This window comes from Camelus dromedarius, chromosome 7 (assembly GCF_036321535.1).
Source record: "Camelus dromedarius isolate mCamDro1 chromosome 7, mCamDro1.pat, whole genome shotgun sequence".
Taxonomy (NCBI): Eukaryota; Metazoa; Chordata; class Mammalia; order Artiodactyla; family Camelidae; genus Camelus; species Camelus dromedarius.
The window spans coordinates 9,351,875-9,365,099 of record NC_087442.1 but is presented as its reverse complement, the minus strand read 5'-3'; the positions used below and the strand labels follow the sequence as shown (position 1 = coordinate 9,365,099).

Here is a 13,225-nt window from a genome sequence, read left to right as displayed (position 1 = left end):
TTCTAGGTTCTCTTGGCTGGTCTATTAATTAAATTGACAGAACACAGATTAATAGGGGAAAAACAAATTTAATTACATATGTATGGAATCCCGTAAGAGTATGAGATCCAAGGGCAAGTAGGAAGTTGAGGCTTTTATATGCCATCCTGAATGGGATAGGGGCCTGGGGCTTCAAAGGGGAGGAGGGCAATTCACAGGACAATAAGAACAGATGTTTGGTAATTAGATGTTTGTCCTGCTATACAGATAGGTCATTCAGATAAAGTTATTTCCGGTAACAGCTCTCTCTCTGAGCCAGAACCTCTACCTAAATTCTTTAAGGTAGTTAAGGGTGGGTAGTTTTCTGTTGAGAATTCTGGGTCTTGACTGCCTTCAGCTCAAAATAATCTACATGCCAAAGTGCCATATTTTGGGGTCATGTATTCTGTTCCCCTTAAATTGCAAAATCCAATTTACATTTTTATCTCCAACCTATACCAATCAACATTATGCAAATTTTAACATAACTGAATGCAACATAAAAGCTCCATTCTCTCATAGTAATTTAGGGAAAAAGGGACATTAAAGATTCATTTTTCAAGAATAAGATTATTTCAAAATTTAAAAACAAAGAATAAGATTATTCCATTTTAACTTAAAGGAAGATATTTCTAAAGAAATCCCCAAAACATATATATCTTTAGACACCAAATGTCAGTAATCCCAATTTAATACCATCAAATTCAAAACACGGATAAATACATGGATTCTATTTCCTCAACAAGTGGAGTGAGTTCATGCTTCTGGAGCTGTTTGTTAATAAACAAGCAATTACATTTATGCAAGGTTCTTTCTAAAGTGAAATTTTATAGTAATGAAAACTCTGACTATAAAAGAAAAATGGTAAGCTAGTATCTCCTCTTATGGTTATGACATTCTATTAAAATAATTTATTCCCCCTGCAATTTAAGTTTCATTTCTGTGTGCCTTAGTTAAGTGTGTAACTAAATTTAAAATGAGTTCCACACAAATATATATAACTATCACTGGAAGTCCAAATAAAAATTATTTTCATAGCAAATATGCACCCTGCAGTAGCAAAGGAAATGTACTTACTTTTGCCTGTATACTATCCTCAAGTTTCATATTATAAAAGACTTTATTTTGAATCCCGAAGTTACTGAAAAACTCCTGCCCTACGTCCTACTTCTATTAAGTCTTTTCCTTTAATAATTTATCTCTGCATTCAATTTCAGAGACTGTGATGGCACTGTTTTAGTATTATACTGCAAAGAAGTTGTCACTTTTCACATTTCTTACTGTTCTTTGTGAGGCTTAACTCAAAAAGTTTCAGTGATAAATGCCCTGATAGTCTTCTCTATCTGTAATTACATTAAATGAAAAGCCCACTTTATTTTCACTAAAAAATACTTCCTTCAACATGTTAGCTACTTCCTACTATTCAGTCAGAGCAGAAGCCTGACCGAATTCAAGTCTGAATTCCTTAGTTAGCACCCCTTCTCTGTAAGATACCTGATCACACTTGCTCCTACTGCCCGTTCATCAGAGGAAACAAATCTGATTGCTTCATCACCCACAGTTAAGCTCTCCAGAATCCCCAGCAGCTACCTGGGACCAGAAACAAGCAAGCACCCTGAAGAGGCGGGCCAGGACCACAGGCTCCTGTGCTGAAAGCGAACATCTAATCCAACCACCCACCCAGTGCAACACGATTTCTCCCAAGAAGAGGCCATAAGAACAATTCTTGAACATCTAAAGAACGATCAAGAGACTTGTCAAAGTGGAGAGTCCCAACAGAGGAGTATCCTTCCTCCAAGGATAAAAACGTGCCGGGCAGAATCAAGAGGAAACAAAGGCCAAGTCTGAATTCAGACGACCCTTTCCTTCTGAAGCCTACATTATACCACCCAGAGCCTACCCCAGAACTATCGTCAGAATTAACCAGAACAGACATGCAGCTATCTGACCACGGGTAAACGGAACCAGAGCTACCTTTACAGTAGTCACACCTCAAGATCATTATTTCTCCCTCAAGCAACAGTCTCATCGGTTAACCGCAGCTCTGTCAAATTAGCCTTAAACAGAGGAACGTTTAGGGACAGAAGGAAAAGGGAATTTGAAGGTTACAACTTCAGAAGAAACTCCATTCCACCATTCTTTTGGAGAGCAGAATTTCTTGCCAGAGACCTTTAATTTTGGAGTAATCCAGCTTCTTCTGTCATCCCTTAGAAACTTTACCTGGGGACTTGCAATAAAAATATAATAAACTTTAAAATCTTGGCATGTGCAAATTATCAGATCAGCTCCCAATTTCAAGCTTGCATAACGACTGAATGCACCTGCAATTACGTGTGTAGGATCATAACAGTTACAGCCCACAAGGATTATTTGCATCATTCTACCACTAGTTTGACAGTGTTGCCATTAAAAATGGAGACGAATTACTTTTCAACCTTCAATGAAAATTTTGCCTGCTATCACTATGCAGGATTCTGACATTATGGGAAAGAATAGCTCTTTGGAAAAATTAGTTCTTATTTTAAAAGCTAAAGTCAAGATCCTGAACAAAGATAAAAGAAATTAAAGTAATTTTCAAAGAAAAAGCTGTCAATATCTTCCAAGCGTCTTCAAGAACTTTCCGATTCCAGTTTCACATTATAATTAGCTCTCACAATTCAAAGTTACAATTCCTCATGCACAATGACTGGGAGAGGGGAAAAAAACTAAAATAGTATAATGCAGCCTATGATTTATTGAGCAAGAAGAACTTTAATAGCAAAAAAAATGAGGCCCCAAGAAGGAAAATGAGTTGGAACACAACACGAGCGATATTAACATGCCAAGAGGATTTGGGGCCCACATGTGTACAAGCCACCACTTTCAGGGCTGTACTTCCCAGCCAGGGGTGTTTCCACCACTGTCATCTGCCCTGCCCCCACTGCCACCTCCAGAGTCCTGACCACTTGGAACAGTATCTGATTACCAGGAGTATTACAATGCTGCTTCATTATACATTAAATGAGTTTTTATGGGCTAGTCTAAGACCTTAACCAACACTGCCATTTCACTTCCATGAAAAACTATATTCTGAGCTTAAAACTACCAACAAAAAATATCCTTTAGGTACAGATATTTACACAAATTTAAAGTTATTGTTCATTAGAGCTAATCAGATGCACAATAATATATTTATTTCACAAAGGTTAATCTGACACTCTCTCGGGATCAACTGTTCACCGTTAACTTTTTGTTAAACCAAGCCAAATATCTTATCCTCAACTATGCACAAAGGCCAAAAATCACAGTAACTACATCCAGTAACTTATAAAATGCTTAAAGTGTTCACAACCCATGGCCTTCACTCATGTAATTCGAAGGCAAGATAAACCATTTAGCACATAATTACCAAGCAATCCTGCATTCATGACTTTGCAGTAATTTGTTTTGGATTGTGTTTCTATGCTTTCAAATACTGCTTAGTTTTGTCAAAAATAGAGTGAACATATTGGAATAAGTAATTTACTAACAGAATTCTACATAAAAAAACAAACCTGTCTATGCATGAAAGACTCTGGGATGAGACAGGGCTGAGATAGAGGAGACGGCTGTTTAGACAAAGGGACAATGGATGTCACAGGTGATCTGGAGAATGTGTAAGACTTAAGTATCTGCAGTCCACTTCCAAAGTCTGTTTTGAGGACTCCTTCGCTTCCTTGATTTATTCCCCAAACTCCTTTAAAGATCAAGAGCAGGTTGGAAGGAGACTTGAAAGAAAAAAGAGGGGAAAAAATTTTTTTAATTAAAGGCTCAGAGGAAAAGAAAGGAGAGCAGGCCAGAACAAACTATAATAAATCATTTTGTTTTAATAATATTGCTCACTGTAATGTATTAAGATGCAGGTGGCATGTGCAGTTCTAATTCTGAGTCACATCATTAAGCCAAAGAAATCATTTTTATTGCTTTCCTGAGATCCTGTTTTGTATTCTATATATTTAAGTGAACTCTTTAATAGACATAACTTTGATGCACTCAAACCAATAATTAATCCTTACAGGACCCACTGAATTTTGTTAACTAGCAAATCCTCCAAAGATTATTAAACTAAATACATTAAAGCCTGACTGTTTTTGGTACACAAAGTCCTAACACATAGTAATGAATATATTTACATTTTCATTATACCGGGACAGCACATGTTTTCTCTAATAGGACATTTATGTAACATGTTATAAACTGTAACATACACTGAATTACGCTGGCTATTTACATGGCATTTACCCAGATGCCATCTAATGGAGTTATTTCTTTGAAGTGACTGTGCACACAGATATTTTTCTGTAAGTGATGACTCACATAAATGTGTCAGTCAGAGCAAATATAACTATTGTTTTTCAAACTCTTTTAAATGTGAAATCACTATCTCTCTTTTTACAATGGCTTTCCAGTTCAGATGTTTGATTTAGTCCAAAGTCCTATCTTAAACTTCTCTTTACTAAATCATTTCTAATTTACCTCTATTCAATCAGAATCTTGGTTCATTCACTTGGTTTCAGCCACTACCATATACTACCCAAATTAGATGTTCCACTAAAGGTAAGAAATCTTAGGCTCCAGGATTCTCTCTTAGCCTCCATTTCTTTAATCTGGCTATCCCGATGTAACCAGTAGACAATCTTTCCCAATCTTTCTCAAACTCAGCCCCTTTTAGAAAAGCAACAGAACAATAATTTGGCCACTGTAAGAGAGATTTAATGTATCACACTGCTTAAGTTCTGCAAAAATACTACAGTATTCTAGTAAAACTACCTTTAAGAAAAAGGTTACTCATTATTTTACAACAATGGGTGAAAGGGACCTGGCTGAAAATATGCAACGTGTCATTCTCATATGCACTGTAACCTAGCTTTTACAAGCACAGCCAAAGGAGACCTTTTAAATTCTTACATATTTTTAAGTTTTGGTAACATATCAATAAAACACACACATAAAGAAATTTAAATACTGTATTTTTGTATTACATCACCTCTCTAGCAAACTGCAAATTGAATCAAAATCATCTAAAATGCCTCTGTGCAACTGATCCAGAAGTCAAAAAGTCCCGAATTCTGAGAAACACATTTAAACACATATACTTTTCTTAAGAATGGCCCTAATTCCTGTATTTACTACCTATTTTTCCTATTTTTCTCCATTGACGCCTAATTCTGATACAATTATAACAACTATTTAATTTGCAGAATAACAGTGCATTAAAAGTAACCTTGGAAAACAGTATTTTGACTGGATACAGTAAGGCTGAAGACAACAAGAACTATAAACAAATTGTGTACTCTAGTTAGTAAATTTGTTTCTCACAGGGTTGTATGCTACCAAGTCTCAAAGCACGTTATATGTATACTAGGTTTCAACAAATAAGTAAACATACTGTAGATAATGAGAATCAGATTTCTCATTGTTGGAGAAATTGCAAATAAGGTGGAAAGGCTAGAATGAACACTGCGACGCTGGGTGGTAATCTGAGACATCAGTATGAATTCACAGCATTTTAATATACACACAGATAGATACGTACAGAAATAAATACAGCTCTGTGTGCACGCAAGAGTTAGAATACATACTTGCCTGGCTCCATCTACTGAGAGGGCCTTGATGCAACTGACAGAAAAGCAACAATGAGCACAGGTAGCCCTGAGATCTTGGCTTCTAAATAGCACTCTCCAGTGTAAAAGGCACCGAGATGAGCCCAGAACACCTGCAATGCCAGAAATTAAGAATGCTCAGAAGGATGGGAATATGTCACGAGGGCCCAGAAGCCAGTCTGATTTATCACCAGTCAAAGCTAGAACAATTTGGGAAACAAAATAAACAACTGTGTTGGACTATAATCCATTTAAGAAAATATCTGTGAGCTCCTACTTATATAAATAGAGAAGAAACAGCTCTTATTTACAAAAGAATTCCAATTAATAAAAGTAAAAGGAGAGAGAGAAATGGAAAATCACCATGGAAACAACTTCAATAGTAACTACTGCAGACAAACTGCACGGGAGGTTCCATCAGACTCACAATCGCACGAGCAGGTGCTGCTAACACTCAGGGGCAAGACCAGAAGCGGAGGAAGTCAAGCAGAGGCTGGGCGTGATTCTGTGCCTGTTCTTTAGGGTTCTGACACCACGCAAGGAGAGGAAAAGAAATCATGGTGCCTGCAAGGCAGGGATTTGGAGCTGAGCATCCTGGCAAGTCAACTTAAATGAGCACCGACCTTATTCTTTATTCTCCAAGTATATGGAGTAGAACACTAAGCACAGGAGATACAAAAATGAGTAAGAGGGCATGTCCTTGCCCTTGAAGAACTCAGACAAGTACGCTGACCAATTACAGCACCGCTCAGTAAGTGGTTCTGCCTCATGATCCTTGATCTACTTCTTTGATCTCAAGTCCCTTGTCTCTCCTAAATTTCAGAACTAGACAATCCTTCCTCTTAGACATAAATAGCAAACTCAGAAATATCAAAGGAAACCAAAAAAAAAAAAAAAACCAATAAATGTGAGGATCAAAGCTAAAATTATGTCCTGACCCCACTCCAACTGCATTCTAGGTATTTACGACATATCACTGCCTTGGTAAGTCAATACACTGTAGGGTTGCCAAATAATTTTTAATGTCAATGCCTGGACACCCATTTAAATTTGAATTTGAGATAAATAAAAATTTACTTTTTGTGTCACCATGTCCCATACAATGTTTGCTAACTCTTTTTTATTTGCTTAAACTGGTAACACTAAGCATTTATGTAATTCAAGATCTCAGCTCCTAGGGGAAAAAAAACCTCGTGGATTTCTCAACCTCTTTGCTCTCAGGTTCCCTAAGCACTGATCAAGTATCTATGCACCTACTATCGACAAAGCATTGGTAGCATGCTACTGTCATTTTATGTGCTTGCCACATAATCAGACCCCCTAACTATCCTCAAGTAGGGCCTCACCAATGATTAGGGACACAATGAACAGAACTACTGAATTAGGAAGGTTCAATCCAGCACAGTATCCTGACCAAGCAGCTCAGGCAGGGGAATTCTAAAAATCTTTTTAAGCAGATTATAGTTTGGGACAAAAGAGAGCATCAGAGAAACTTGTCAAGAAGCCACAAGGCCTCGGTCACCAGACTGGAAGTCTGCAGGACTCTCACTTGAGACGCTTTGGAAAGGGTGGGAAGCAACACACAGGGCAAACTTCCAGATCCAAAGAAAGGAGACTCCTGGGAATATTAGAAAAAGGCCTTGGAGAAAAAGCAGGGCATGAGCTGCTTCATTTGAGATTTAAAAAAAAAAAAAAAAAAAAAAAGACAAGTATATCCAGGAAACTCTTACCAGGACTAGAGCGCCGGGATCCTGACCAAGACTGCAGTGACAGGGCCTCCTCCCTGCTGGGCAGGAAGCCATCCCCGCGGTCAGCTTTGTCGGCTGTCTCCCCAGGACCCACCCCCATCCAACCCGCTGTCCTCTCTGTCAACACAACTGCAATCCATGTAGGTGACAGTATGTCTCTACCGCAGTCCAGCGCGATACGCTGTGACTAGTCAAGCCGTCATCACATGACTCCATGTGACTGGGCTCCAGAAATGGTAATGTGACCTAGTTCTGGGCAGTGAGACATAAAAGTCAACTTTGTGAGACTTCTGGAAAACCTTTTTCTTTCCTGATACAAAAAGATGAATGATGCTGGCTGCCCCCCTTTTTAAATCCCTGCATCCTTTACTTTCTGCTTGGAATGAAACAAGCATGAAGCCAACAGCCAACACAGGAAGGATGGGAGAACCCAGAGAACAGGTCTGTGTCCCTATCAACAGGATTCAGCAGCTGCAACTGCTCTCAGCCACCTACGTGCAGACCTCTTAGCACTTAAGAAAAATAAACCCTTAATTGTTTAACCTACTGTGAGATGAGATTTTCTGTTATTTATTATCAAATCTGTTTCTAACTGATACAACTGTTTCCCAGCTAAAGGCGGCATGGTCTCACTGACCAGGATGAGAGCAAGTCTGAAGTGGTCCCAGAGAGGAGATACAGGGGTTGGGAATGCCTTCAAAGGAGAGGAATAAGGCTACATCAGGCACCCTGCAGGTACACACACAGAATCAGCATCGCACACTGCTTCTGTGTCAGGCTCTGTGGCCAGAATGCTTAGGTCTAAACCATGACTTTGCCACTTATGAGATATGAGACCTTGAGCACAACAGCAACCTCTCTGCACCTCAGTATTTTCATCTCTAAAATGGGAGTAACAATACTTCTCTTAAGAGTGGTTATGAGAATAAACAACGTGTTCATGTAAAACTCTAGGAAGAGGGGGAGGGTATAGATCAGTGGTAGAACGGGGTCCTGGGCTCAAGCCCCAGTATCTCCATTAAAAAAATAAATAAACCAATCTAATCACCACCACCCCCACAAAAAAAAATTTAAAAAAAAACTCTAGGAAGGGCTCTTCACTTCAGTAAGCACTCAGCAAATACTGATAATCATCAGCCATCATCTGTGCTGATAATGCAAGCACAAACTGCTACCACGCAGACACAAAAAGATAAACATGAAGGACGGCTATGCGGCTCACACAGGGCTCAAGTCGTGTGAGCCATGGTGGTACAAGAGAGCAGAAAATTCCTGGCAGAACTCAACCATCTTTCAAAGGTTCTTTTCCCAACTAAGTAGTTCTTCTGTGTCTGTCAACAGTGGCAGCAGCAACTCCAGCTCCTAGATGCCATAAAAAATGATTCAACTTCACAACAGGAAGATTGACTAAACATAAGCCATTTGCACTTCGAAAAACAGTTGAAGGACAAAAGTGTAATAATGTCAGACTTTATCTCAAGTCTTGTTCTCACCCGGCAAGTGGAAACAATAACTCACTCCTAACAGTGATAGAAAGGGTGAATTTATGATCGATTTCAAGTATCCGATACTACAGTAGGCATAATCCTTCCAGTTACCTAGTATCAAAGTCCAGCACACACGTCAGCTTAATCATTAGCTTCTATGGAGGCATGAGCATGAGCTAGCATGCACACGTGTTCCCTTCACGTGAGATTTTTTTAATCAACAGAAATTATTGTAGGCACATCCCAACAGATCCACTGAAACAGGTAACACTAATGCAGGTGAGCTGATTATAGGCAATAGAGAACTTTGAAAAACAAACTGTTCCTATGCTAATGGTAATCTGAATCAAGAAAGAGAAATATGTATCTGGAGAAAAAGTATACATATCTGGAGAAAATTTTAATTTGAAAAGATACATGCACCCAATGTTCATAGCAGCACTGTTTAGAATAGCCAACACACGGAAGCAACCTAAATGTCCATCAGCAGATGAATGGATAAAGCTGCGGAATATATACACAATGGAATACTACTCAGCTATAAAAAAGAATGAAATGATGCCATGTGCAACAACATGGATGGACCTAGAGATTATCTTATTAAGAAAGATAGAAACCAAGTATCATATATCACTTATATGTGGAATCTAAAATATGATACAGATGAATTCATTTACAAAACAGAAACAGATTCACAGACACAGAAAACAAACTTATGGTTACCAGAGGGGAAGGGTAGGGGGAAGGAATAAATTAGGAGTTTGGGATTAACATATACAAACCACTATACATAAAATAAACAGTAAGGTTCTCCTGTATAGTACAGGGAATTATATTCATTATCTTGTAATAAACTATAATGGAAAAGAATATATATGTGTATATATATATATATGCATAACTGAATCACTTTGTTGTACACTGGAAACTAACACAATATTGTAAATCAACTGTACATCAATTTAAAAAAAAAGAGATAGTAGAAATTAAACTATTATATGGTTTTGAACAAAAGCTGAATAAAGTTTCCAGAAGGCTCCAATCAGAACTTTCACAACTAATCTGGTTTTGAAAATTACCTAAAAGCCTCAGGCACCAACACCTGCAAATCCCCATCATCTCATTTTCCCCCAGTCTTGTCCTACTCTTGACACTCCTGTCAATGTTCCTAGTCTTTCAACTCTATCACAAATCTATCAGCTTCTTTTACCTGCCATTCTTCAGATACCTCATCAGCCCCAAATGCATCCTATCCTATTTGCAAATTTCAGAATTAAAATTTATTTTAAGTTTTATAAAATTTAAAATGTATCAATTCAAACATTTTAAATTTGGGGGGGGGAACCACTTTCAGAATTGACTGGTTAGGAAAACAGTTGTCACTTCTATAGTTAAAAGGTAATATTTAGCACATGGAGATCAAGCATACAAAAATTAAAAGGCATACAATTATATAACTGTTGCCTAGAAGTAAAGTTATTGACCCCAACGTCCACTTCATCTTCTTAGAAAACAAGGGAGGAAACACAAATACAAATGCAGATGGCCCTGGAGGTTCATTCCTTCTCCTCCCTTCCCCAAGATCTGGATCTTTTCAGGGAGCTAGCTCAGCTGATCAGAGATAATCAAAGAACAGGCTCAGGTGAGCTGCCAAGGAACAAAGGTTCCCACTTCCACAAACCAGAAGTTCCTACTAGGACAGAGGCACCTAGAGGTTCCAGCAAAGATGTGGAACACTACAGGGTGAAAGTCCTCTCTTGCAGTCATTTCCAAGGCACACGCCAGTCCAGATGTGCCCAGCCTAAGCAGGCGTGGGCAGGACGCGAGTCTGGGGACTCACATGCACTCTGCTACGTCTCTGCTTGTATGTCTTCCGCCAACAAACACTATGTACCAACTGCACCTTGCACCATGCCGGGGAGGTACCTGTGTCCTGCCCACTTTGCCCTTTCTCCTTCGAGGCTCTATGCTGGTTTCTCTAGATGCATTTTTACTTTTAATGCTCACAGCTTGTGATGAATCATTTACAGGTAAGGAAACTGAGTTCAGAGAAATTTTAAATGATCTACTTATTCACCTTTTAAATCTTGAAATAGAAATTAATTGGTGCTAAAGTGTAGTTTTCCAAAAGTTTAAAAATATGACTTTCGTGCAAATATAAAATGAACAAATGCCAAAGATATTATTCAACTCATTAATTAATGAGCTCAAATTTGAACAAAGACACAGGATTCTGTGTCTGATTACTAAAATGAATTTGCTAATAGATGCAAAAATGGTGATTCCATTGTAAGAAGGATTTACAAAATGAGTGCCTTGGCACTCAGGGTGGCTGGGTGAACTAACCAGAACAGTGCACAATTTTAGTTGTTTGGACCTAACTACTTAATAAAAGGAACATATAGGTATTCCTTTTGGCCTAGTGACACTATGAAAAAATGACAGATATAGTAAGAGTGCCATGAACAGAAAGAAAATTTACAAATCTTTGCTACAGTGCAATAAAATATTGAGGGTCATTTCTTCGGAGCCTCAATCAATTGTATCGCTACTGGATAAAAACCTTTTTACGGATAAGAATCATTTGCAGAACTATCAATCACAAGTTCTACCCTAAACAACCTCGACAAAAGAAAGTGAAAGGTATACACCCCAAATACAGCCACTGGAAGGTCCATTAGCCAAGCCTAGCATTCCACCGAAGGGTCTTCAGGTAATTTCTTATGCTCATGTTCAAGTCTTGAACAACCTTCCCGACTTAGATTATTATAGGTACTAACAGGAGTAAAGCAAAGATCAAAAATGGGAGGGGAGCAGGGGAGTAGTTACAATCCAGGAGTATTTCCATCAAGAACTGCAGAGCATCATGGCCAGCAAGTGTGCACTGAAGGGGACACTCTGCTTGACTGCTATTCCTGGACACATAACTTGGTACTGCCTTTCTGCAATGCCATCTGTAACATATGCTAGAAATTGTAGAGACTCAGATCTTTGCTTGTGTAATTCCACTCTCAGAAATTTTCATTCAACAAATAAAGTGAACTAAGCTATACATCTATCTCACAGCGTTAATTACAGAAAAATTTTTTCAAGATATGAAATAAGTAGATTTCCCAGCTTAAAAGATTCTTTCCAGGAGCCTTTCCAGGAGTCCCAAATCCTTTCTATGTGATCCACTTAATACCCAGGAATTCCCCATGATGTGTCTTATCACACTGCACTCTAAGTTCTGAATTGTTCATCTGTTTGCCCTGTTAGGCTATAATCCCCATAAACGTCTGGACCACATATTTCGATTGCATGGATTTAGCATGAGGCCACGTGTATAGGAGGCACCCAAATGTTGTCTCAATGAATGAAATATTACACAGTCTAAAAATATGGACATGTTTCTTCTGTAGAGATGAAAAAATAATTATAAGTATTAACAGCATCAAAACCAAATTATGTCAGAGAGAAGCCTCAAGTTATACCCCGAACTATATGGAGAGAAAATCAGAATCCCACGCAGATATTTTGAAAAGCACAGACTGTCAGCAAAGGGGACATGCACTTCAGATACTGCTGGTTATAGAGAAGGGGACCACAGCATCACAGCCAGGTCAGCCAGTGCCTGCCACTGTGTGTGTGTCCTGAATGCATTATCAGACTGTGCCTTTCCACAGAAGACAATAAAGCTCGAAAGAAAACCACTGTATGCTACTGGCTTAACGGCAGCCATGAATAATGATAAATGTTATCCCTAAATTTGATGGATTTTTTTAAAATTATGTTAAAAAGGAATCATGTTTCTTAGGTCAGTGCTTCTCAAACTTAAAGTAGCTTAAGACTCATGCAGGGGTCAGGTTAAAATGCAGATTCTTATTCTGTCAGTTGGTCTTAAGTGAAGCCTGAGATCCTGCATTTCTTACAAGCCCCCCGGGTAACATAAATGGTGCTGGTTTGTGGACTTCAGTCTAAGTAGCAAGGTCTTAGAACATCGCGTAAGGAAATATACAAACATGAAGAGGGGCAAGCAAAGCTCCATTATCTGGGTTTTCTGGAAACCATGCACTGTTTCCCTGCTGATGATTTACCAAAACCTTCCCTATCAGGATTCTCAATGTCCTGCAGGTGCCACAATTTAAAATAACAGAAAACACAGAAATGAAAGAGGGGTCCAGATCACTCCAGATCCCATGGAAATTAAAAGGATTTAAAGGAATAAAATGAACAACTGTATGCCCACACATTTTTGATAACCTAGATGAAATGGACCAATTTTTCCACAGACACAGTCTGCCAAAACTCACACAAGAAAAAATAAAATGATCTGAATAGGTCTACATCTATTTAAGACATTGAATCAACA

At 38.5% G+C, this 13,225-nt stretch overlaps 1 protein-coding gene across 8 annotated transcripts in view; it reads right to left on the bottom strand.

Moving 5' to 3' along the window:
* The window catches only part of TPK1 (thiamin pyrophosphokinase 1), a 337,072-nt gene that overhangs the window by 310,111 nt on the left and 13,736 nt on the right, over positions 1 to 13,225 (bottom strand). The window contains exon 1 of one of the 8 annotated variants that reach the window (XM_010986867.3): positions 7,370 to 7,585. The exons of 6 other annotated variants lie outside the window; for them this stretch is intronic. In XM_010986867.3, the coding sequence (XP_010985169.1) occupies positions 7,370 to 7,487 (118 nt within the window). In that variant the 5' untranslated portion in view covers positions 7,488 to 7,585. Of the gene's footprint in view, positions 1 to 5,622; positions 5,699 to 7,369; positions 7,586 to 13,225 lie in introns of those variants that run through there. One more of the 8 variants, XM_064487273.1, reaches the window with a different exon arrangement.